Source organism: Phoca vitulina, unplaced genomic scaffold (genome assembly GCF_004348235.1).
Source record: "Phoca vitulina isolate PV1807 unplaced genomic scaffold, GSC_HSeal_1.0 scaffold8, whole genome shotgun sequence".
Classification (NCBI taxonomy): Eukaryota; Metazoa; Chordata; class Mammalia; order Carnivora; family Phocidae; genus Phoca; species Phoca vitulina.
The window spans coordinates 70347704-70373526 of record NW_022589711.1 but is presented as its reverse complement, the minus strand read 5'-3'; the positions used below and the strand labels follow the sequence as shown (position 1 = coordinate 70373526).

Below are 25823 nucleotides of genomic sequence, written 5' to 3'. Positions count from 1 at the left end.
CTCGACTCACCAAACTGCCACCAGCTGAATTCTCTCATGGAAGAGAAATCTTGGCAATGTGAGCACACTAACCTTAATTATTGATACACAGACTGGAAGAAGTGGGAATCAATGTCAAGTGAAATTCAAAACGCACGGATCATAACGATAAACAACACTGATCCTAGAGTCCAACATGTGACAACTGGAATGAGCAAGAAATTTTCTATTTAGGGTTCCCCTCTAGAGTGTGATTTGATTTCCTGGAAACCATTTCCTCTTGGATTAGCTTGTGGTGAAAATACCAAGACATGTGACAAGGACGGTGGCTGCCCAAATGGGCTTCTCAAAGGTATGAAGTAACAAACTGAATAATTCGAGTCCAAAAATACCACTTAGGTCTCCTGAAAGTCATAGTTTTAGGTCCTTTGAGTCTTGCATTACCCAGATAATTGACTCCTACCCATTCCACACGTTACATATGTGAGGAAACAAGGTCTTAGGATAGAGACCATAAATCTTAGGGGACAAGATAAAGAATACGCTGATTTCCACATTTTTGTAAGAGTTTGCCTGGGGACATTTTCCCAAATTAATGAGTATGTTCATGGGCAATAAATTAAATAAGACCACCTTGCTGGATTCTTAAAAATGAACCTATAAATCAAAAGGAAGTGAGTTTCACACAAGCACAATTCAGAACGTGAAAATAAGACTTGGCCTTTGTTCTCCTACCTGGGCTCTCCTGAGTCATTCTCCTCCTCTTCCTCCTCACTTCCGCTGTACTCATACTCGGTCTCATCTAAAGAGAGACTCACAGAATGTTAGTGCACAAAAAGATGCTACAGCTCAGCCAATCCCACCCCCCTCGTTTTATATATAAGTAATCTGAGGCCCAAAGAGTTGTCATTAATGCTGACCTGGGACAGGCTCCAGGCCTCCTGACTTGTGATCTAACAGTTCCCACCAGCTGAGGTGGATTTAAGTACGTGGAATTCACATCCAAGACTGTTCCAGCTGACTCTAGATATCTGTCCCTAATGCCTGCTGTTCAATGACAAGGAACTGAAAAATAATTGTTCAGTTTGTGTTAACTCCCATGAGAGGATCACCTAAACCAATCTTTATTGGCCCACTATTCACTTATTGTCCGTATTAAGCATTTTTTAAGTAAGAGTTTTATTATGACTTACATGGACCCACAAATTGTCTTTAGATATCTCGATAAACACCAGAAAGAAATTTGACAGCACGTGCTATTAGAAATATAGAGTTAAATGACCCACCGGGGACATTCATTTAATTCAGTAATATGTTAAGCAAGTTAACACGTAATAATGAATAAGATTGAGTCTTTGCTTTGGAGGAGATCAGAATCTAATGGGTGAGATGGACAAGTAGGTAATCAGATCTGCCATGATTATTAAGAAATTAATCTTTATTGGGTGTCTCCCATGCTAGTCACCCTGCTAGATACTTTACTTATGTTCTCCCATTTATTTTGCTTAACAATCCTTTAACATACTACCTACTTTTCAAGTGAAGACACTATTACAAGAGGGTAAGTGACAGGACCAATGACTTACTAATAAAAGACTGATCAATCTGGGATTTGGATTTGGAATTCCATCCAGAACTTCTCCAACTTTAAAACTATGTTCTTTCCAACATATTATATGCTAAATAGAAATGCATAAAAAGAGCAATGGGATAACAGAGAAAGGAGCAAAGTCCATTGGTCATAATGAGGGAAGGGGCCAGCAAAGTCTTTTGAGGAGGAAATGAGCTGGGCCTTACAATGTCAGTGGCCCTGTTCCAGGCAGATGGCAGCTGAAAGTGGTGGGAAAGGGCATTCTAAGCAACATAACCACGTGAGTAAGGCTGACAGTAGTACAGGGCATGACATGTTCACAATGAATTGTGAATGGCTAGATGTCTGGCTGTGAGAAAAGCAGACAGAATGAGTAAGCCTAGCACATCTGATACGACTTCCTAATCCTTATATACACCTTCCTGAGGACTTTTCTGTGGGCAATGGGGAATTTTGGAAGAGCTTTTAATTTTAAGCAAGGGAGGGTCACTTTACTGTGATCCTTTCATAGCTGTGGGTTAGTAATTACAACTTTGAAGGCATTTGTGTAGCCTTAAAAAGGAACCAAAACTGCAATTTGGTTGTGTTACCACCAGGAGGCAGCACCTACGACAAGAACTAAACACTCCGCCTTCCCTACTCTTCAGCCAGTACAGGGATAATGAAAAAGTATTGAGGAGGGCACGTGTTGTGATGAGCACTGGGTGTTATACGCAACTAATCAATCATTGAACACTACATCAAAAACTAATGATGTACTATACAGTGGCTAACTGAACATAGTAAAAAAAAAGAAAAGGAGCCAAAAGCACAGTGACTTCAAGTATATTTTTTTTAAATCACAAGTTAGCTTCAAATATTTAGATATGCACAAAGCTTTTGGGCTGTTTATTTTTTGAGTATTATTTCACCAAAATGTAAAGGACCTTCATAAAGTGTTTCACTATTCCACACTGAAAGTTGACTATTCCAAACTTTCCTGAAATGAATCAACAGAGAGTTTGAAGTAAACTGCAGAAATTTTATCTAGCAAAGGGAAATTCTAGCAAGGGAAAGAAGCACACAATTAATCCAAATATTTCTACTCTCTAGGGTGAAACCTTCATTTGTCAGGCCCTTCAATTGTAATACTGCACCAGAATCTGGTCTTATTGCTTTTATATTACTGGCATAAATTAGCATATGTCAACATATCTTAAGGAAAAAATAGTATCAAGTTAAAAAAATCATAAGTTGATTCTCATTAAAATTGTTTGAGTGTACCAAAAGCTGGTCCTAGAGCTACTAAGAGAGTGTGAAAGTCCTAGAGGAAGTCAATTAAGTCATTTGATGAAACTGAGCAAATGGATGAGACCTCGCTTGATCGATACTCTTTCTGGGGAGCAAAGAAGAAGGCTTCTGATGGCTCTAAACCTAAACAGAAGTAGGTTCCTCACATTACCAGGTCACTCTTGAGTTCATCTCCTACCAAGAATCTTACACTTCTACTGTGCAGAGAAGGAACACATTAAAAATAGTCTATTGTCATAGAATGGGGAGTTCTGAGTCACATTCCAGCATCTGTGCCCCCCAAAATGTGAAAACAACCCAAGGCCCAAGCTTTACCCATTCTATTCACAGGTCAAAGGCAAAGAGGTCACAAGTTCTCAGAAAGTAACTCTGAATCGTGTTGAAAAATTATAGGTCAATAAAGAACTTTTTATATAAAAATAGCTAATATTTATTGAGTATGTTTATATGCTGGACATTGTATTAGACATTTTAATGCCTTATCTCATTTAATTTGCAACAATACCAGGCGATACGGATTACTATCATATCCCCTCTCTTATTTTAAAGATGAGAAAACTGGGATGAAGTTCACGTACCTATTAAGGGGGTAGAGCTAGAATGGGAATTCAGAATTTGAATCTGGAAGCAACAGGCCCACAGAAAAAGAAACTTCCCTTTTAGAGAAGTCAGCCTTTAATGGTTGCGTGTTTGATGAAAAATCAGTCCTGGATTTTTTTTTTTGGAGGGGTGGGAGGAGCAGGGGCAGAAGGAGAGGGAGAGAGAGAGTCTCAAGCAGACTCCACGCTCAGCACTCAGCGTGAAGCCCAACACAGGGCTCGATCTCATGACCCTGAGATCATGACCTGAGCTGAAATCAAGAGTCGGACACTTAGCTGACCGAGCCCCCCAGGCACCCCACTCCTGGAACTTTTTGATCTTGACTTACCTATTTCTCTCATGCCTGGTTCTTTCTGGTTCCTTCAATTCCCCTCCCAGCATCACCTGACAGACACCTCATCCCTCTCCACCCACGAATAACTGGAGATGGGCCTCCTTTTTTTTTTATTTTTTGTTTTGTTCAGGATTTTTATTTATATATTTATTTTCCAGGGCTGTAAAAATTTTATGTTCAATCAAAATAGGCAATGAAACTTCATTTCCCATTTAGCACATGAAGTAAAAATAGTTTGATCCCCAAACATTTAAAAGTGTATCTTTTATTTTAAATTGAAGTCTAGTTGACATACACTATTTTGTTAGTTCAGGTGATGGACCTCCTTTTTGGCTTAGCCTCATAACCTCCTACTCCTGAGTCGAACTGATCGCACATTTCCCTGAGTTCCCGAGGCTGGCAGCCAGGAAGAAACTCTTCCCGTGAACCTTCACTGAGGTCTTCTCCTCCTGCTCAACCCCCTGCTGACCTTACCTCTGCCCAGTCTTGACTCACACTGCTCACCGCCCACCCCACATACCTGCTCATTCCTTGCCACATTACAGACAGTAACTGCAGAAGCAAAGAAGGGGAATTCAAACAGAAGGAGAGCGCCCTCCGTCCTGTGCTGCCCACCACCCTCCAATGCGCCATCTGGCTTGGAAAGAACAGAGGAGAACGGTGTCCAGGACAGAAGCGAGGAAAAGCACAAGGCCATGTGCCTCGCACCCTTGCTGCCTGGCCTTCCCCTTTACTCTCCACTCCACACATGCTCAGTGGTCACCTCTCCAGCCCTATAACGTCTCCTCACTGTCATCCCTCCTCCCCCCTACCCCGCTGCTCCTCCTGCCTCCAACCAGGGAGGACTCACCCCGTCTGTCCTCCTGATCTTTCCCTTTCCTCCCCATACCTCAACCTTCCGTACCTCCCACCCACTTAGGCACAAAACCTGCCCCAGACCACGTGAGTTTTCTCCTTGGTCAGGATGCTAGATAAGGAGGTCTGAGTCTCTATTCAAACAACCAGGATACAGTCCCAGGGCTCCAAGTTTGCCTCATGTCCTTTCCACTGATACACGGAAAAGGTAGTGTGGTACAACAGCTAGAGCCGTAAGAGATAAGACTTTTGACTCTCTAAAATAAAGTAGTGCATTAAATGATCTTCCAGCTCAAAGTTCAATGTTCCATATATCAAGCCTGGCGATGCTGTGACTATAAGAAAATTCATTCCGACTTCTGAAATAAATTCGAAATGAGCCTCAGAGCACAAAAACTTAAATGTTGAAGACTGCCGGGATAGAAAAATGTCAACTAAGTGGTTTTTTTTTGTTGTCTTTTTTTTAGGTTGTCTTCTGTCGGTTTTTAGTCTTCAAAACATGAATATTCATTTGAACTAAGAAAATCACTTGTCATATTAAACCACTTCATAGTATTACTCAACATGACTTTTTGTCAGTGCCTGGAAAAGGTAATATTCCTTACAGTTCTATCCTGTCATGAAGATTCCATTTCACAGTCTCACTCCATTGATGCCTACGGGCTGCGAGCTCAGAGGCAGCCCTTCACACTAAAGAATAATGCAGGCCCATCTGAAACCCCCACGGCCACCTCCAAATATATCAAGAGCCCATGACCCACTCTATCTTTTGTTTCCTTTGCTGAAATACAAATGCGCTTCTAACCTTTCTCTCCTCGCTTCTTCTTTGTTCTGTCAATATGGTCCTTGAGTTGAATGCGGACCTGTCGTTCATTAGGTTGGTCTCGTATAAATGGATGCTTCATCAATTGTTCTGTTGCTGGTCGCTGGCTGTGATTCTTTACCAAGCAGCTCTCAATAAATGACTGGAATTTTTTTGACCTGCCACATGAAAGAGATGAACCCACAGATAAAAACACAATCCAAAGAAAAAGCAAACTTCCATTTTCTAAGACACTACAATGAAAAAAAGGAAGAAAATAGGTGCAATTAGTCAACACAGGGATCAACCAATCACAAAATAGGTCTAGAACTTTATTAGGTACAATGGGGTTCAAAGGCATCATCACCATCAACACACAATTCATGCAACGTATGGGAGTTACACGCATAAAAGCATTTTTGCACAATTTATATATAATACCACACAAGAGACCAAAAGGAATCGGAGAAGAGAAAGACCTTGGTGAGAGTCACATCTGGAAGGTCCATTGTAATGAGGGTACCTGAGCTGGGCTTTAAAGAATGAAGAGGAAATCACTCTGGGAAGACAGTTCAGGGAGGCAGGAAATAGTGAAAAACTAAGGCTGGGGCTGAGCACACTATATGTCGGGGGACACTGAGGTAAGCTGTCTCAATGAGGCAGAAAATGAAAGCTGGGGGAGAGCACAATCAGGGTTGGCTAGGTAAGGAGGAGTACGTTTTGTAGAAATGAGAAAGATTCTTACTTGGTAAAGTGAACTTGGTTAGGCAAATTTTTTAACTGGTAATTTCAAAATTACTTTTGAACTTTGCTCTCCAATTAATAAGAACAGGGTGTATGTGTATGTTTGCTATCAACCCAAGGACCTGGAAACTTAGGGACTAAGTTCATACCCAGACGTGCACTTATCTCCCTCTAGAAAGGCACTATTTCCTCAAAGATAAACCCTGTGCCAGAGAGTCACAGGGCAGGGGAGAGCCGGGGACAGACACCATAGTAATGAGTAGGGGAGCGAGTCCACACTGTGGTAGAAATTAAAGGTGGACTTTAGCTATATGATTCATGAGTTGGGCATGCATGTTTTGGCCCAAGAAATTGCCCAGCATCATAAATAATTACTTCACGACTATATAGCATGCCTTTCTGGTGTGCCCCATTGGCAGCTTGGCACATCACCCTCAGAGACCTTAGGGGAACTCTGGTCACCCTCTTTGCCATACCCACTCTGCTCGGAGCAGGAGGAAATCCATTTTTGTGCTCTCTGTCGCCCTCCTGTGGAGTGCTGTGGAGTAACAGGAGTGGATCCCAGGAGCCAGCTTCCCTGGGTCAGCCAGCAGGCCCCCCTCCACACAGATTTCAGGCTTGAAAGCTGTCCTCATCACACAGAACACAATGGTGAGCATGTTCTTTAAAATTCAAATGCAAGAGGGCACTCAATGTAAGAGGGCACTCACAGATGCACCACTCTCCACTTCAGCCCTGGTCAAAGCAGTTTCTCATCTTATTCCATGTTTTTAAAGGACTGAATCATTCATATTGTTTCCTCCCTAAATTTCTAAGCTAAGTTCTAGCTTTCAAATTATTTTACATAGAAGCAGATGTACCCTGCTATGCTGGGGGTCACCCCAGGATCAATCAGGATCGGCCACCCTGTGGACTGTGGAAAACAGTAATAATAGGGTGGACACTTCTGTGCACCTTCTTGCATGTCCTTCAGCCTGTACCCCTGCTTCCTCCACACGGGCGGTCTCCAGTGTCCAGTGTGCCTGAGTCATCTTTGTAGCCAGAGCACCCTACTTGCCCTCAGATGCTTGATGAACGAATGAATGCACGCATGGTTATCAGAGGTGAGTGCTGGACAAGTGTGTGAAATGGCTACCTTCCAATGTGTGCTTGTGAGGGACAGACAGGGAGGTTTGGAGAGGAGATAATATTGAATATGCTTTCTTTTTCAGGCCCACCAGACAAATCCATGGAGACACAAATGTGGTATCATCTAAGGAGAGACTTTGTGAAAAAAATCCATCATGGAAAAATGGGCTGTCCTAAGGAATAAACGGAAGAGAACGAGGTTAACCTGCATAAAGAAATAGACAAGTTCCACATGGCACTTTTCTAGGTAGAAAATCAGTATCAAGAACATGAAAACAAAAACAAATTAAGACAGGGAGCTGTTAAATATTCATGAGAAATGCAAATGAAAGCTGTTTTTTCCTGCTTGCAACTAGAAGGAAGTGCTTTCTTTTTATAAAGTGCTTAACTATTAATTAGAAGGTGATAAATAAAAGAAATCACACCCAATTTAAACATGAGATCCAGACTTGATAAACTGTACATTCCATTCCCCAATACTGACATCTAAAAAAAGGCAGTGGCAGCTAGGAGGGGAGAGTGTTCAGAGTTCAGCAGAACCAGCTGTGGTACAGAGTTCTCTTTCCACTATCTCTTCCGGTGGGAAGGAACCTTCGGAGATATTCAGGAGAATAACTCGGGGTCCAAAGGTTGGGCCAAGATGTGCAGGACCATAAAGCTGGCAATGTATCTCATGTCTTCTTCAAATGGTACCATTTGAAGAGAGAATAATGCTACCTTAAAACAAATCTTCGAAGAAAGATTTATTGTCTCTTATTTAAGTTAGTGCGACCAAGGAATCAATATGCTTAATTACATGTTTAATTAAAAGTAAAACCCCTTCCCATATATTGAACACCACTTGACTGTTTGCTGAGCGGTCTAATGGGTTTAAAGTACATTTATATAACTTTATTGTTTGCATCTCTGCTGCTGGTAATTTAGTTCTGTCTCTTAAAAAAAAAAAAATGCCAAAGATTAGTAATACTAATTTCCCCAGGGTTGGCCTGGAGAGATAGATGTTAATGTTTGGTGCTTACAGTCGGAAGCCCCAGTTCTAATACCAGCCTCACCAAACACTTTATCTTCCCAGAGTTTCTCAGCTTATATATTTAATTGTTAGAGGAATTAAAAACGCCTGAAAGATTATTACATTAATCATTATAACCAGTCGGGCTAAAAGTTTTTGGTAATCACAGGACTCCCTAAATGTAATTTTGAGCTTTAGAATTTGCATTTGCCCAGAACTACCCTTCTTCTCTACGTTGGGCTCTATCACTTCTTAACTGTGTGACTTTGGGCAGATTATTTAACTTCTCTGTGCCTCAGTTTCCCTGGCTGCAGATGGTGATATTGTAGGATTTATCTCAAAAGACTGCTGTGATGATTCAATGAATTAATTCATGTAAAATACTTAGCACTTAAACTGTATGTATATAAACATAAGCTGTATGTATGTTTGCTGTTGTTATGATTATTACTATCACGATGATGACAAGGTCCCAGCGACCTCTGACCATCACCAGGCTTAAACAACAGGAGTATCTATCTGCCTTTAGGGTTGGGGGTAGAAATTTGAAGTTCAGCCTCTGTTGAACTGAATAGTGTAGTGTTCTTAAAGGGAATTATTTCACATATATTTGGGTTAGACATGGTAGAGGAAGAGTCAACGGGACCACTCTCTCCAAGGAGACCATGCAAAAAAGGTTAATTTGAAAAACCTGTGCAGCAATTTTTGTTTTGATTTTAATAAAGTCCAAAGTCACATTACTACTAGCAAATTCAGTTAATTTGAAGTATTTTCTGATATTTGCTTTCTATTATTATTTTTTCATTTAGAACACACACACACACACACACACACACACAACCCCAAATAGTTTTGTCATTTCTTAAAAAACAAAAGTGTCTGTGCTTGGTGGTGCAGTCGGTTGAATGTCAGACTCTTGGTTTCAGCTCAGGTTGTGACCTCAGGGTCGTGAGATCAAGCCCCGCATCGGGTTCCATGTTCATTGAGGAGTCTGCTTGAGATTCTCTCTCCCTCACCCTCTCCCTCTTCCCCTCCTGCTCATGCTGTCTCTCTCTAAAATAAATAAGTAAATCTTTAAAAAAAACAACAACAACAACAAAAAACAAAGAACAGTGCCTGACAACCCACCAAGAATCAGAACTGGTGTTTCATAAAATAGCAGGAGGGACTATAAGCTTTGGAGTGAAAGCAGAAGGCAGGGGTTCCAGGCTGGATCTAGCAATGAGGAGCCTGGGACCCTGGCTAAGCCAGTTAACCTCACCAGGCCACTGGTCTTCATCTGGAGCACAAGTGGGTTGGACCAAGGAAACTTATGTCTCTTTCCACTGAGACGCACTTAAGATTTTTCTTTTTTTTAAAGATTTATTTATTCATTTTATTATTTATTTAATTTTTAAAATTTAAATTCAATTAATTAACATATAATGTATATTGGTTTCAGAGGTAGAGGTCAGTGATTCATCAGACTTTTATAATACCCGGAAGCACTTATGATTTTTCTAATGATCTCAATCAAGCATTTCTTTGCCTGTGTGGAATCTTCACATTTAAAGAGCATGGGAAAAGAAAAAGACCAACTGTCCTTTACAGGAATGAAGTCCCCCCCCGAGTTTCTCCAGAACCTCCTGCAGGAGACTATAGCACTGAGTAGGGCAGGGAAGGGCACCATGTGGGTTAGCCTGGTGATGGGTATTAAAGAGGGCACGTATTGAATGGAGCACTGGGTGTTATACGCAAACAATGAATCATGGAACACTATGTCAAAATAAATAAATAAATAAATAAATAAATAAATAAATAAATAATAAATGTAAAAAAAGAAAAAAGTAAAATAAAAATGCTCAAAAAAAAAGAAGTAAGTTAAGGTTTGCTTTAATATGCCATAGTGTTTGGGAGGAAGTGAAATGTCTCTTCCACATGGTGGGAAGAGAAAGGAGAGGAAATGTGCTGAAGGAGATGGTTGACCCATGTGGGTGGAGTCTGGCCATGTTTAGAGACAGGAGGAGGAAATGGGAGTCCCAACTTACTGCGCATTTGCCCACGGTGACATGGAGACAGAGGCCGAGAGCATCCTTGGCCTCTAATTCAGCTGAGGTTAGAATCCTCCCGGAGACCTAATTATTGAATGGCTGGGCCACCTGGGCATTGACTGGAGCTCTGACCACATGACCTCCTTGGCACTGAGGCCGCTCCTCATCTCACTGATGGGGGAGGAAAGGGCCAGGTTCTGGTGAGTGGGGGTGCTTTCCTTCCCCCCCACACCCCCACAACAAAGGGACAAAGAGCAGTGCTCCTGCCTTTCTTTCCCTATTATTAAGGCACAGGAAAAAAATGTTCAACTGAAAGACTAGTACCCCATTCTCTAACACTCAAACCTTGAACTTAAGAGGCCAGATGACCCAGTAGAGAGAATGGGGGTTACAAACTTGGGAAACTAAAAGATCGTACAGACTTGTGCAAGGAACATGACCCACCCAAGCCTCAGTCTTATAGCTACAGAGTGAGGACTAAAAGCATCTGCCTGGTGTGGTTGTGGTTAAGATTAAATTTATATCTATATAATAAATACATACACATACACACATATATAAATTACTGAGTCTGCAACATGCGTATGCCTTCTATGTCCTGTATGTTGTAGGTTCAGCAAGTTAGTTGGAAATGACCCTCAACTGAATGCTTATCATAAAGAGTTCATGGCCTGTTTCTACCACAGTGGTGCCCCCCTTTGGCAGTACTTTGATATATACCCTAAGAACAGTGTACTTCCTCTGATAATTCATTAGGCAGAGAATAGCTGGATATAAAAAGAACATTTTGGAGTTTTGTTTCTTTTGATGGATGGGGAGAGGGATCCTCTCCTTTAAAAAATAAAAAGAAAATAAAATATTTCACTTCCTCCCAAACACTAGGGCATATTAAAGCAAACCTTAACTTACTTCTTTTTTTTTTTTGAGCATTTTTATTTTATTTTTTCTTTTTTTACATTTATTATTATTATTTATTTATTTATTTATTTATTTTGATGTAGTGTTCCATGATTCACTGTTTGCGTATAACACCCAGTGCTCCATTCAATACGTGCCCTCTTTAATACCCATCACCAGGCTAACCCATCCCCCCACCCCCCTCCCCTCTAGAACCCTCAGTTTGTTTCTCAGAGTCCATAGTCTCTCATGGTTCGTCTCCCCCTCTGATTTCCTCCCCTTCATTTTTCCCTTCCTACTATCTTTTTTTTTTTTAACATATAATGTATTATTTGTTTCAGAGGTACAGGTCTGTGATTCAACAGTCTTACACAATTCACAGCGCTCACCATAGCACAAACCTTCCCCAATGTCTATCACCCAGTCACCCCATCCCTCCCACCCCCCACCACTCCAGCAACCTTCAGTTTGTTTCCTGAGATTAAGAAACCCTAACCTATTTCAAATCACTTTGGACCTGGTCATTCAAGAAAGTACTCTTCAGTGCTTAAATATTTTCACTTAAAAAGTAGAATTCTATTGGGGCGCCTGGGTGGCTCAGTCAGTTAAGCATCTGCCTTTGGCTCAGGTCGTGATCCCAGGGTCCTGCGATCGAGCCTTACATCGGGCTCCCTGCTCAGTGGGGAGCCTGCTTCTCCTTCTCCCGCTCCCCCTGCTTGTGCTCTCTCTTTCTGTCAAATAAATAAAAAAATCTTTTTTTTTTTTTTTGAAGTAGAATTCTATTGCAGAGAATTGGGAGCCACATCCTGTGTGGGGGTTGGGTCAGCTGCATGGCCATCTTATAAAGGCTGGGTTCTGAGTGAGACAGAGTTCTTCACCAGGGCTTCTGTTTTCCCACTCACTCTCTCAAACAGCCAAGTCATTTCCCCTTCTCTGTCCAGCAGTGTGGCACTCACACTCCTAACTGGCTTTCCTTCAGAGTCAGGGAGGCCGGGTGAGATGGAGGCCTGGCCTCCTCACTGGCCCTCGACTGACCCAGCTCCCGACAGCACCACCAGAATTAGTTCCCGTTGTCAAAGGTTTGAAGCAGGAAAGTCAGCCTGTATTTTCCTCATTCTCAAACAAGGTCAATGCAGAGTTGATCTTTTTGGGAGCAGGGTCAATGAAAATTAAAACCGCAGTGCAGGGGCTGTTCATTCACTTTTCTAAGGAGACAGAGAGGTCATGCAAAGGGGATAAGAGGAAAACAGGACAAGCGCAGTGACCAATTTCAGAGCTGGGGAGAGGTGGCGATGGGCAGAAGAGCCATCTGGTACCCTAAAAGGGAGCCACTTGGCCGGGCAGGGGTGCTGCATCTTTGCACAAGAGGCCCAAAATCTGAATGTGATGCTCAATCACCAGATTTCTAGAAGTTGGCAATTAATATCAATGTTTCTGAGACACAGTGTGTGGCCACTTGTGCTGACCAAACGTAACACATGTGTGGATGGCCAGTTTGCGCTCTGTGGGCTGAACCCTGGAAATACCTGTCCAGCAGCAGGTACAGGGAGTGGCAAGGGAGGGAGGGCCCGGGGTAAGTAAAGCCCACTGCATACTGTGTGTGTGTGTTGGGGGGCGGGGGGCAGGGAGGCTTGGCCCAAAGGACAAGCAGCAAGCTGGCAGAGGGCTTGGCAGCGCTCCTGATGCTTCCCGGGAGGGAACTGAGCCGGATTCTTTCCCTGGGAGCCTGTTCCGGGGAGAAGGGAGGAACCAGGGCGTCCAGGCCCTGCTGGTCATGTGCCGTACGGGGGCCCAATGGGAGGCTGTTGCTGGGGAGAGAACAGCAGGCTCACACAGTGACCCTCCAGAGTGAGAAGGAGGAGCAGGGCTGCTCTGCCCCTCGTTGCCCATAGCAACCCTCAAGCTCTTCCTCGGCAGGCCTCGGCAACTCAGGGCTTCCGGTCCCCTCTGGCTGGTTCCCTCTCTTCTCTGTGCCGTGTGCCTTTCTCTTGTCACACCAGGGTTGCTATGTCACAATTAGGTGACTGTAGTAATTTAGACTGCAGAGGGTGAGGCTGTGGGTGGGGAAGGGGAGGAACATAAGGGTCCCAGTCAAGGGTGATCGTGAAGTGATCATGAAGTATGAAAAGGGGCAGAAAGGTCCTGAGCCTTCATGCTCTAACTGCCCAGAATACGTCTCTAGAAAAAGAGAGAGGGTCATAAGCGGTCCAGGAATTGGCCCCAGGCCAGGACAATCAGAGATTCAAGGATGTATTGGTATGTATCAGGATACACCATATACACAGGGGGAAGAAAGGAGCCGTGGATTTTTGTTATGCGATGATAAGGTACAAAGACCCCGATATAAGTACACACAAAAGTCCAACTTCTGGTCTAACCATAGAACTGTATTTCCCAAACTTGAGTCAATCGTATACTACCAACACAATTTTTTGTTTGTTTGTCTCCACACTGAGCCTGGAGCCTAACACGGGGCTTGAACTCATGACCGTGAGATCAAGACCTGAGCTGAGATCAAGAGTCAGGACGCTCAACCGACTGAGCCACCCAGGTACCCCACTACCAACACAATTTTTAACCAGACTTTTGCATCATCCATCCTAGCATCCACTTGGTATTTTTCTTTGAATTAGGTCAAATTTTTTTATGTGAATAAGTTTATTAAATGGGAAGTTTGTATCACTGCCCCAAATTGGAAGCCAATATCACATGCCATAAAGGGAAAGCAATAGTAAAAACAAATATTACAAATATTTATGTGCAGACCAGTGAAATCATCCCTCATATAACCAGGTATGTGTAGGCACTCACAGAATTACCATCTTAAGGAGTAGAAGAAAAGCCAGCCAACCTAACCGGCTGACTCTTGGAACTATCACCCCCTCTGATGAGATGTCTTGTGCTGCCAGGCAAGATATTTCTCAGGAGGATGATAAATCAAAGAGCTTTCATGTTATTACTTGGGTTCCACTCCTCACTTTAGCTAATACCTCCTTACCTTGAAGGGTATGGTGATAAAGACTTGCAGTGCAAATAGTAGGTACTTAATATGTGCTTTAAGATGAGTGACAGCCTATGGAAAATCACTCACCAGGTCTCAGTATATGTTGGTCTCATCATGCAGCTGGACCTAAGGATTTGAGTTCTTCCAAGAGAGCATTGCAGGAAAACCCTGCCCTTGGATCGACAAAGCACCAAAGAAGACCAAACTCACCACTTCTTCGACTTCAGGCGAGGCGCTGGGTTCCGGGGGATGAGGAAGAGGGCTCTCATGGGGTGCATGTCACAGAGAGCTGCAAGAGACCAAAGCAAGGGCCAGCTCAGTTTAGGAGGCCAAACCCAGGCCAAATGGCTCTGAGGCCACACATGCCCAGTGAGCAAAGCCAGAAGATCGCAAAGCTTCTACGTGTTGAGCATTTAAGAGAGCTGATGTCTAATTACAGAAGTCTCATAAAATATGCATTTCAACTGGACATTGTTAACATTTCTATTTCTACTCCATATTTAAGAAAGCTAAGTTAAAGCGTCAAAGCCTTTGCTTTGCTATAAATAACCGTCTCAGATTCAGAGTAAACAACATCAAGATAAAAACTACAATGGAGACGGTAGGTTATTTTTAATTAGCAAAAGCCTAAGTCATAAAATGAAAGATAGATGGTCTATTTCTTATACACTGAAGGCTCATATACATGCAATGCTATCTACATAGATTTTTTAGAGTATATAGCACTCGACCAGAACACTTTCCTCTGTGTATTTCCAAATATCCTGATGGCTTTTCAGGTTTCATGACAGGTTCGTTTCTGTTTTTTGTTCATTTGTTTGTTTGTTTGTTCACTGGCCCCAGGAAGAACAGAGAGATCGACGCAAAGAGGGTCTGGTAGAAAAGTTATTAAAATATCTCAACCTGTAAACATGGCATTATGGTTTATAGAGAAAGCACTCATGCATTCTTATTTTAATCAAAATATTTCACTAGTTTACTTTTTAAACCTCCGGGGCTATCTTTTCCTTTGTGCCCAGAGTAAGAATATATTCTCCCTGAAAGCTAAAAGATTCTGTGGGTAGAAGTTTATTTTTAGCCCCCTCTACTACTCATCAAGAATGATAATATGAGGATAATATTTCAGACTGCAATATATGATTTTTTGGATTCATAAATGCCTATTAGCATTGCCAATGAGGGGAATGTTGTCAACAAACACTCCAAATCAATCATGCTACGGATGAATTCCACCAACTCTAGAGTGAGAAATACAAAGGCTATGATAACGTGAAGATAAACAGCCGTGTGAGCCAAACGACCTGCCATGCACAGAAGGGGGCCGTTTTGGGTTCAGGTTCTCCGGAAAGCGGACGCCAAGGCTGCACTAACCACATGAGAATAGTTCCAGGGGAAATTTCTGCCTGAGAGGCAGTGGGGAGGGGGCCAGGGCAGGTTGGCGGAGCTGTCACATTGCTCTGCAAGTCTGATCGGAGTGAAAGCGAGAGGCAGACAAGGTAGGTGGAAGTGTGCTAGACTGTCCTGCCGCCTGAGGAAACCAAGCGGAGGAACTGAGGAGTGAGAGTTGCCTACGAAGGCATCTCGTGTCTTCGAGAAAAAGGTCTGCCTTATATGCGGGCCATGCTAGGACACTGAATAGGGGGTGGGGTGGGGCGGGGCTTGGGGGCTGCTGCAGCAGCCGGACCGTTGGTGAGCTGCGCTTCTTGCAGGAAGTCCGCAGAGCCCAAGGTCATGGCCAGCACGCGCCTGGCGGAGGCGCTCTGCAGCACCCACGCTCCAGAGCGCAAGACATTTCAGACCTTCCCCGGATGGCCGGAGCCCTGGCCGCTCGGCCTCCCACCTAAAAATCTAAACAGCAGTATTATATTAGGAGTGAGAGCAACCGAGTACAAGAGTTTGCGTAACTCGCGCATTGAGAATGAGTTCTGGACTTTTGTTAAGTTGGAGTTTACAGACTTTGTGGGTTGGCCCCCGTTTTGCGTTAGGTAAAGAGCAGTTCAAGAATAAACGACGCGCGGAATCTGTCAAACAAACCAGAACCCCCGAGTTCCTTTCCCTTTTCTTTCTTTTTTTCTCTAAACACAGGATCCTCACATGGCTCTGAAATGAATGGGTTCCTGGTTGAGCTAAGGTGACTTTGCTTTCTAAATATGCCAGCTCGAACCCACGCCGGGCTTGGCGTAGCAGAAGGAAAGCTACCCTGGCACGGGCAAGAAGGCTCGGCACCTGCAGATAGCAGCCCAGCAACAGATCTCACCCAGAGGAAGGTACTTACGGGGAGCACCTTCTGCCATCTCGATAGCGGTGATTCCCAAAGACCACAGGTCACTCTGAAAGAGACGAAGGCACACACACATGCATAAATGCAGCAACAAAGAATAAGCTGCTTCAGCAGGTAACTGCTCCACAGCTCCCTGTAGGAAAGCCATTCCTTTACAAACCCGTTTCACCCACGAAGCTTAAAAGCAGGGGCAGCCTTTTATTTATTTTTTTTTCTTTTCATGGGTAGTGTCTTTCACGGTATGATCTGACACATGGTGGGTTTTCAGTAAATATGTGAAAAATGAATATGAGGTTTTAAAAATTAATTGATCACCAAAATTTATCTATGGATCGAACCATACGAAACTGGTATGATTGGACTGTTTTTAACACCTTTATTCAGGTATAATTATCATATAATTAACTGCTTATCTTTAAAGTGTATCATTTGGCAAGTTTTGAGACGTATACACCTGTGAAAGCATCACCACAATTAACATTGTAAATATATCCAGCACCCCCAAAAGGTTGCACTTGTTCCTTTGCAGTCTCCCCTCCTGCCCTTGCTGTCCCCTGACCCAGTTCCTGCTCCGAGGCAACCACCGATCTGCTTTCTGTCCCTATGGATTAGTTTGCATCTTCTGCAACTTTATAGACATTAAATCATTCCATTTCTTTTGCGAACATAATGGATTGAGGTCCAGCCTTGTTGCAGTGTGTAGTAGGACTTCATTCCTTTTTACTGCCGACTGCTGTCCATTGTGTGGATATACTTACTATACTTTGTTTATCCATTCACTTGTGGACGGACACTTGGAGTGTTTCCAGTCGGAGCTACGGCAAATAAAGCTGCTACAGACGTTCATGTACAAGTCTTTGTATGGACATATGCTTTCATTTCTTTTATGTAAACACCTAGGAGTGGAATGGCTGAATCATATAGTAGATGCATATTTAGTGGGTTGCCTTGACCTACAAAGACAGCAATTTCAGATGGTTTAACCAAATAAGATGAGGACAGGGAAACTTTTGGGTGGTGGCATTCACTGATAGATCTCCAGTGCCCAGGACAGAGCCAGGCATCATGGGAGGTGCTTGATATGTTTGCTGAATGAATGAACAATATCGCCTATCTTTTAAGTAGACAATATGTAAAACAGAGAGCCTGTACCCTTATATTCTTTCTTATGGTAAGACTGACTTTTACGTTGTTGTCAGAATTTTCTAGACTACTGCCTTTACCCCTGCCTGTGCAATCTGCAGCTGCAGCAGTATGCTTCTCTTCCACTCTGTGTGTATGGCTGAGTTGTCCCCAAGTATTGCACAGGAGGGAGCAAATCAAAAGAAGGGAGAAACCAGGTTAGGAAACCCCAGAAGAGAGGCTTGCTGCTTCAATGCCCCAGCAGATTGGTAAGGACACACAATGTGGAATTTGGTTCAATGGCATACAATCCTGATGAAGACTTTCATCCTCCTTTCATTTTCAATATATCCAGCATTTTGCATGGTATTCCAAATTCTCTCCTGTAACCTCATGCAGATTACAGAGATTAAAGTTAAGTTTCCTTGCTATTCCCATCAAACAAATGTCAAGACCACAAGAAAGGAGATACACCTAGAAAAGGGACTATGAAATCCATGCTGAGCCATTACCCAGAACTAAACTTCTCAGTATCCTGTGAGTGACACCCAGCCCTGTTCAGTATTTGGACAGAGACCCACACATACATGGAGGGGGCTTTCTGCGGGGGGGTCTAGCCTCTTGCCTGAAGCGTCATATCTACTTTAGAGTAGGTGGCCAGGGCACACACTAAGCCTGTACGAGGACCAAGGGGAGATTCTTTTAATTCATGAGCCTATCAGTCTGTTCACATGATACACATTCTCAGTTCAACTTGGGATAATAACACACCTGCACAACACCATTGTTCTCAGATCCCAAGTCACTTCTCTGCATGGAACACAACTCAAGAAGGCAACTCTTACCCTTTCTCTTTGTTATATTTCAAGATGCATTCCTCTTGTCATTACACACACACACACACACACGTTTGCACAGCCCAGCAAGTGACTGAGTTTTCCTGTGGAATCCTGGCCTTGCTTAGGGAGGCCCCTCTGCAGCTAATGGGGAAGGCCCAGGCCACTATTACAGGCTGACCCAGGAGCAGTAACTGGTAGAGCAGAAAACACAGGTCTCGAGGACCTGGGGTTTTAGGGTTGATTAACACAGACAGTCATTTGAGAACACGACAAAAACACTGAGTCACTCACGGTGCAGTAGGCATTAAACAGGAAACACAGCAGGAATAGTCTGGAAATGGTGGGCTGTCCTATTTTGATAGGATTTCAATATCTCTAGGACTTGGTGGTTCTACCATTTTCCCTGCATCTCCAGAAATTGAGTGTTTCTGTCATGTGCAACGAGGTGCAAATATAGAGGTGGTGGCCAGGCTCTCTGTCCCTAAGGGCCACAGCAGGGTCAAATTTAAGTGGCCTTCAACTCCTGGAAGTTTGAGCTGGTCTGAAAGCCAACTGAAGGCCAACACTTCCGTAAGGAAATGACAGGGCTGGGGTGAGAAGAGCTCCAGGCCAGTCCTCAGCTGGGGAAAAACCGCGCAGAAAATCCAGGCAAACGTCTGCCCCCGAGTCCTTACTCTAGCTATCCCTTCCGCTTGCAGCCACGACCCTAACTGTGTGCTGGCTGACACCCTCCTCTCCGTAATAAAGTCTTCGCTCAGATGCCATGTTCTCAGTGCAGACCCCTGAATGTCTCCCCTGGCCCTACCAGACCCTGTTCTCTTTCCCACTTTTGTCCCCCAGAGAACGAATCACCTTCTCACATCTGTGTAATTTACTCATCCCTAATCTATAATGTGTTGTGTTTACTGTTTGTGTCCCCTGCCCCCAGCGCACACAGACTAGATAGAACATACGGTACACAAGGGCAGGGATCTTCGTTTTGTTACCCGGTATATTCCAAGTACCTAGAGCAGCACCCAGCACATAGTAGGCACTTAAGAAATAATCGTTGAATGAATGAACAGATGAAAGACCCACGACGGAAAGGAGCAAAACTTGTGTCTTAAGGTTGTTGGACTCCTCGTAGGGCACCTCCAACCTTCCATTCCACAGACAAGGGGAAAGGACGTCCCCAAGACCACAGAGCAACTCAGCACCGGGTTTGGAGCAGGGCTGTGTCTCCTGCCTCCCAGGCCACTTCTCTTTTAACTGTCATCACGACATAAAAACCTGAGTGTTCATCTTTTAAATAAAACCTATGAGGGGCCCATAAAAGAATTGTTCCAAATTCCTAATTCGTTTACAGGTAACTGAAGGTGCTGGAGATGCAACGAAGGTGCTGAGATTCAGCGAGGCACCCCAAAAGCCAGTGCTAGGAAACTGGCCTCCACTTCGCAGAGGCAGCGTGAATAGTCTTTGAAGTCAGACGGGCCTGGATTCAAAGCCAGGTTCCTAACTACCTGCAGAACCCTGCTCAGAGCTTCGCTTCCTCAGTGTACAACAGAGCTGACTGCAACACGCATGTGCACAGGTCTGCTGCCTGGCACAGTCTCGGGCGCACTGTAAGCTCCGGCATAGGAATCTCCTTCTTCTCTACTGTGAGGTGGGACTGCCTGTGCTTGCCCAATACAGTCTTCTATGTGTCCCCTCTCTCTGGTTGTGGCAGACCTCGTTTGTTGGCTAACCGCACAGAGTGCGGTTCTCAGAGTGTAGGAAAACTAAGCTTGTTTATCCAGACTTCCCTGCAGCTAAGGAGGGCAGGTAAGGATGGGACGTAGTTCTGGCCAATAAGACACAGGCGAACATCCTCCGGGAGCTTCGGGGAAAGCTTTTGTTTTTCCTGATACGAGGGACAAATACAGCTAGTGTCTTGACAACTCTTTCCCACTTCATAGTGCCTTGAAGAAAAACATGATATCTAGAGTTACAGCATCCATTTTGCAACCATGAGGCAATAAGTCAATAAGTTAATTATGACAGGGCAGAATGGTAGGAGCCTGCGTTTTGAATACATCAGTGAGCCACTATACCAACCTGGACGGCCTGCCTCTAGACTTCTGATGATGTAAGAGACATAAGAACAACCAGAAGCGTTCTTAGTGATAATATATATACAGCAATAATTTGAGGGAACATATTCTGACAGTAGGAAAATGGAGAGGTCCCAGTTGTTAGGTGATCCTGGTTTTACCACACAGGAAGCAGGAAAAGTCAGTGAAGAGAGAGGTTTCTCTTATTCAGGACACATCATCTCAGATCCCCTCTGAGGCAGCTTCCCCACCCAAACCCCAAAACAACCCCTTCAAACCAAAGGTCACACCATCCCAAGTCCTGTGTACCCTCTGTCACATGACGAGGCCAGAAATTGCTTCTTCTTTAAGCCCTCATTTGATATCACCATTAGGATCATATATAAATATATATATATATATCCCCCCCAGGTTCTCCTCTTTTCCAAAAGGAACATTTATATTCCTGGCCATATATACCCAGAGCTGCTTGTAAGCTACGCTTAACTGCCTATGCTAAACAGCAATAAACGTCCTTGACGGGACTTGTTTTAAGCCTTTGGATACATTAGCAAGTCCCAAAGACACTTCAGAACTTAAATACGGGAGAAAATGTTCCAATTACAACTGGCAAGACAGATCACAGGAGACGAGAAAGGGAAGAGGGAGGAACAAGATGGGGAGAGAGTCAGGGAGAGATAAGTTTCCTTTGTGGCCATGGTGTGCCTCATTTTGGCAGGAGCTGGGTAATTCATTATTCCAGAGGCGCTGTGCAGCCTGGCCTGTGGCATGATGAATAGCCCAGTCCTGTGTGCATTACAAACGGAACAGAGACAAATTCTAGCGCCTCTGAGAAGCCAGAGGCAAGCACGCAGCTTCTGCTGGTGGGGCGGGGGGGGGGGGGGGGGGGGGTCAACTGGCATGCAGGCCACTTGAACACAGCGAAAGAGCATTCCTTTTGGGGCTGGGCTGCCCAACCTGTGAAGAAAAGGACACTTCCAGATGGCTCAACCAATCACACACAGAAAAGAGAGGGTTACGGGGGCACAGTAAAGAGCCCCCCTCCCCTCTGTGTGCATGAAGAGGCAGAAAGAGCTCACGCTAGACAGACAGACCTAGATTTGACTCTCAGCTCTGACAACTAGCTTGCAAGCCACTTAACTCCTCGGAGCCCATTTCCTCACCTAGAACGTGGAGAGAACACCTGTCTTGCAGGGTTAATACCAGAACTCAATAAGGTGATATATACACTCACACACACACAGCACTTAACACCATGCAGTGCAAATAGTGGGTATTTCATAAACACTGGAATCGTTATCACTGGCTGGCAGGGCAGCCAGCACACCGGGGTCAGGGACGGGGGCAGTGAGCTCTGTCACTTCACGGCTCTCAAAGAAGTCACCGAGATGATGCGGGCGGCTTACAGGAAGCCAAAGGAAAGGGCGCATCCTGCCTCCTCCAGCCTCGCAGTCTCCCTTTCCCGGCAGAGCCTCACAGGAAGCCAGATGGACAGGCAGAAATGTGGTTCGCTGAGTGCTAGCGCCATTATCCCAAAGCAGAGGGTAGCAAGGTAGTCTAGACTTGACAGACAATAGCGTAATAACAGGCATGACCAGGATGGTGGACTCTACCAAGTCTCACGGACCAGAAAACAGCCTTCTGTTGTGACTTATTGTTATTCTCTCTGTGGAAATGTTCCAGCTGGAAAAAGGAAATTATATTTATTGGGTGTGGGCCCTAAGAGAAGCACCTCAACCTAGAGGTAGAAGTTATGGAGAAGCAGATTCTGACTCAACATAAGCAGACAACTAAAGGTGTGTAAGACAAATATGAGGTTTGGCTCATGTGATGTTGTTGGCTTTTTTAGGTAAAAAAAAAAAAAAAAGGCCCCAAATAGCAGTACCTTCCTATGACACACAAACACTAAATATCAACTATCATATGTTGAGTAGCTACCAAGTGTTAGGCAGCGAATTCATTCCTCTATATACGTTAGCTCACTTTATTCTAATGCAACCTTGTAATACATGATTTATTATTCCCATTTCATAGAGGCTTGAGAAGGCTTAAATAAACTCCCCAGGTAACAAAGCAAGCAGGAGGCAAAGTCTACATTTTAAACCATCCTGTCTGACTTCGAAAGCTTCACTCTGATTCACTAGGCCATACACTTATATTCTACATTCCATACAAAGAGCCAAGGTGGCGAGTCACTTAGGGTCACTGAGGATGTTCAAGCACAGGCAGTGATTAATAATTCCATTTCCCACGTAAAACAAACTAAGAGCAGGAATCTTCAGTGCCTCGTTCATCTACATCTGTTATCTGACCCAAGGGGAAACGTTAGAATAGCTTTATTACCTTCAGCTGGGGACGCGCAGGAGGGGGCCGAGGGGGTACTGCTGTGTCTTACCGAGGACTCTTAGGTGGATGGGAATGCAGAGCCACAAGGAATGCGTTTAATAGCAAGTTCAGCTTCTTACTGGTGATAATAACATGGTATCTCTATCATCCTTCCCTCCTTCTGAATAAGGGGGGGCGGGGTTTTGTTTGACTCTCAGTAGTCAGAGGCCAGGCCTTGCTTGAGGATGTAAATCTCATTCTGCAATCTGAACACTGTCCTCTTGCATCACACCCTGTATGAATCTTGCTGACGCCCGACTGGTCGAGATTTCTCCTTCCATCCTGCCTGATTAAAGCCAATTATGTGTAACACGGGAGCATGAGTGCTCGCTCTGCAGCCCGAGTACAACACTCACCACCCAAGCCTGGAGGACACACCTATGGCTGCAAATGATCCATGGCACCTGTGCTCAAAGTCTCATAAGCAGAGTCGAGATGACTAATACACAACATTAGTGCAGGTCAGGCCAGAGGATTGGGGAGTTTCGGGGGGCGGGTGAGGGGCTAAGCCATTTTACTGGACTTCTCTTACTTTGCTAATTTAATATAAAAGCAAGGTCAGCTTATGGGGGGGGGACAGGACAGAAAAATATATAAAATAAAAAAATATATATATAAATATAAAAACACATAAAATAAAAATTTGAAGCTCTCCACTCCCACCCGGGAGGGGCAAGTAAGACTAGACTGTGTGTATTATATATACTGTGAGCTGCTCTTCACGTCTAACACTCTATCCTGGGATCTGTCCAGCTTCAGCTGCCCCATGGCTTAAATGGCTGCACCATATTCCACTGGCCAGATGCTCTTGGCCTTAGTCCACCAGTTCCCTATTGCTGAGAATTTGGCTGCAGAGAACTTTCATTAGTGAGTAGTTCTGTTAAAGCAATAGATACATAGGACTATAAAACACTTGACAACTCCCATCTGAATGGGAATTCAAATTTCAAAAAATAACAATTTAAACAGCTTAGGAATTTTGAACAGTTTTATTAATTTTAAATCTTTTGAATGCTTGTTATTAAATGAGAAAGCGCCCATTATTGCCCCACATACTTATCAGAAAAATGAAACCTTTCCTTTTCCTTGAAGTGTTTTGACAGAATTTCTGAAAACAAGAAATGAAGGGCCTCTAGGGGAAAGTGAACACACCAGGCATATGAGATTCTGATGCTCCTACTTAGGAGAGGGGTTATTTTCAATCAGGTACTTACCATGCCTGGTAAGTATCAGACAAAACCAAATTGCACTGAAAAGCATGAGCTCTTCAGACTACCTTCCTACAGAGGCTTTTCTTTTATTGAATTACTGTAGTTTTTAGAAAAATCTATAGCAGTCTTTGAAGACATCTTAAATAGTAGACATCTCAAGATATCTCAAATAGCAGCTGATAATCAATAAATAATAAATCAAATAATAAAACAAAACTATATTCTTCTCTTATGTTGGTCTTTATTTTCAAGGAAGGGCTTCTGTCAAATCTAACAAAGCCTGGTGGCTTTCAAGTCATCTTTTATTGCAAACATACCCCCTAGGTGGCAAGTATCTACAACACATGAGAGCACAAAGTGTTGACATATGTTTCTGAGGCTGGGAGATACGCTGGGTCAAACGGACGCACAGTACCAAATGCCTAAACTTGGACGGGGTTGCAAACGAACTTATGCGTCAGAAACTGCATGTACAGATGCAGCTTGGCTCATTCTTTACACGTGGTGGGTATTTAATAAATATGTGCTGAGTGAATAAAGAAATGGTTTCAAAAGGCAACATATTGTCAAGTTGTCTCCTGGTGACAGACTACATTCCTAAGAATGGTGAACAGAAAAAAGGATAAAATCTGGTGCCAAGAAAGAAGCAGAAAGATTATATTTCCAGAATCGCTGCCTCTCTGGTCCACTGTAGAAGTGTGAAGCGGCTGAAATAAATCTTCAAAGAACACTCAAACCTTCCTATCTGCCCAGTCTTCCTAATTCACCCTTTTGTCCTGCCCGTTCTTGTACCCATGACAATGACTGGTGAGGCTCATATTCTTGCCATGGCTTCTTCCTCCTCTCGTACCACCTGCACTCATAACAATCCTAACAAAGTAATTCTCACTAAGGTCTAAATGACTAATATAGCGAAACTTATCTCTCTTCAGGATTCCTTATTTTTTTTTAATAAAAGATACAGAAATTAATCTTCAGTTTATTAATGTCTCAGGATACTTGTATAGTCACATGGACCTTCAAGTACCTCTGAAATCACCCTGTGCAGCATGATGCCCCCCCACCCCCCCGTGGGTACTCATACACTAGGGTTTGTCCACACCTAGAATTATTCATTGGGCTCTAAATTCTTTCACTGATCCCAAACTATATTCCTTAGCCTTAATCTGAGGAAGGAGGACCAAGATATCAGTATAATTCTAAGCTTTGGCTTTGCCAGAAGGAAGTCAGTCCTCTTTTATGTTATTGAAAACAACTAAGTCACAGGGACCTATTTTATGTCACCGAAAAGAAGTCGCACATATAGTACAGCCACTCAGAATAGTTAGAAGGCTAAACTAAGGGTAAAAGTGTGAAACACCCTGATTCTCCACGGTGTGTTATAAAGCAGTCAGAAATATCTGTGGTCCAGAAGCAAACTAGTTAGCATTTGCTAAGTATAACTATTGTTTGAAGAATTACTTATAGCCAATTACAATACACATATCTGGTCTGGGACATATATTTTGTAGTGGCTCCTCTGAAGGGATCTGCAAATTAAATTATTGAAATATGCTTATCATTAGCAGTTTAAATAAATGACATTTATTTTGGCGAGAGATTAATTTTTAACTCGGCAGCTGTTTTCAGACAGATTGTTGTCAGATTATTACG

At 43.6% G+C, this 25823-nt stretch overlaps 1 protein-coding gene across 7 annotated transcripts in view; it reads right to left on the bottom strand.

Moving 5' to 3' along the window:
• Positions 1-25823, bottom strand: part of TNIK (TRAF2 and NCK interacting kinase) — a 383893-nt gene that overhangs the window by 92731 nt on the left and 265339 nt on the right. For all 7 annotated transcript variants that reach the window (XM_032407214.1, XM_032407215.1, XM_032407217.1 and 4 more), the window contains 4 exons: positions 16539-16593; positions 14474-14552; positions 5455-5630; positions 715-781 (listed from right to left, as the gene is read on the bottom strand). In XM_032407214.1, coding sequence (XP_032263105.1) covers positions 715-781; positions 5455-5630; positions 14474-14552; positions 16539-16593 — 377 coding nt within the window. The remainder of the gene's footprint in view (positions 1-714; positions 782-5454; positions 5631-14473; positions 14553-16538; positions 16594-25823) is intronic.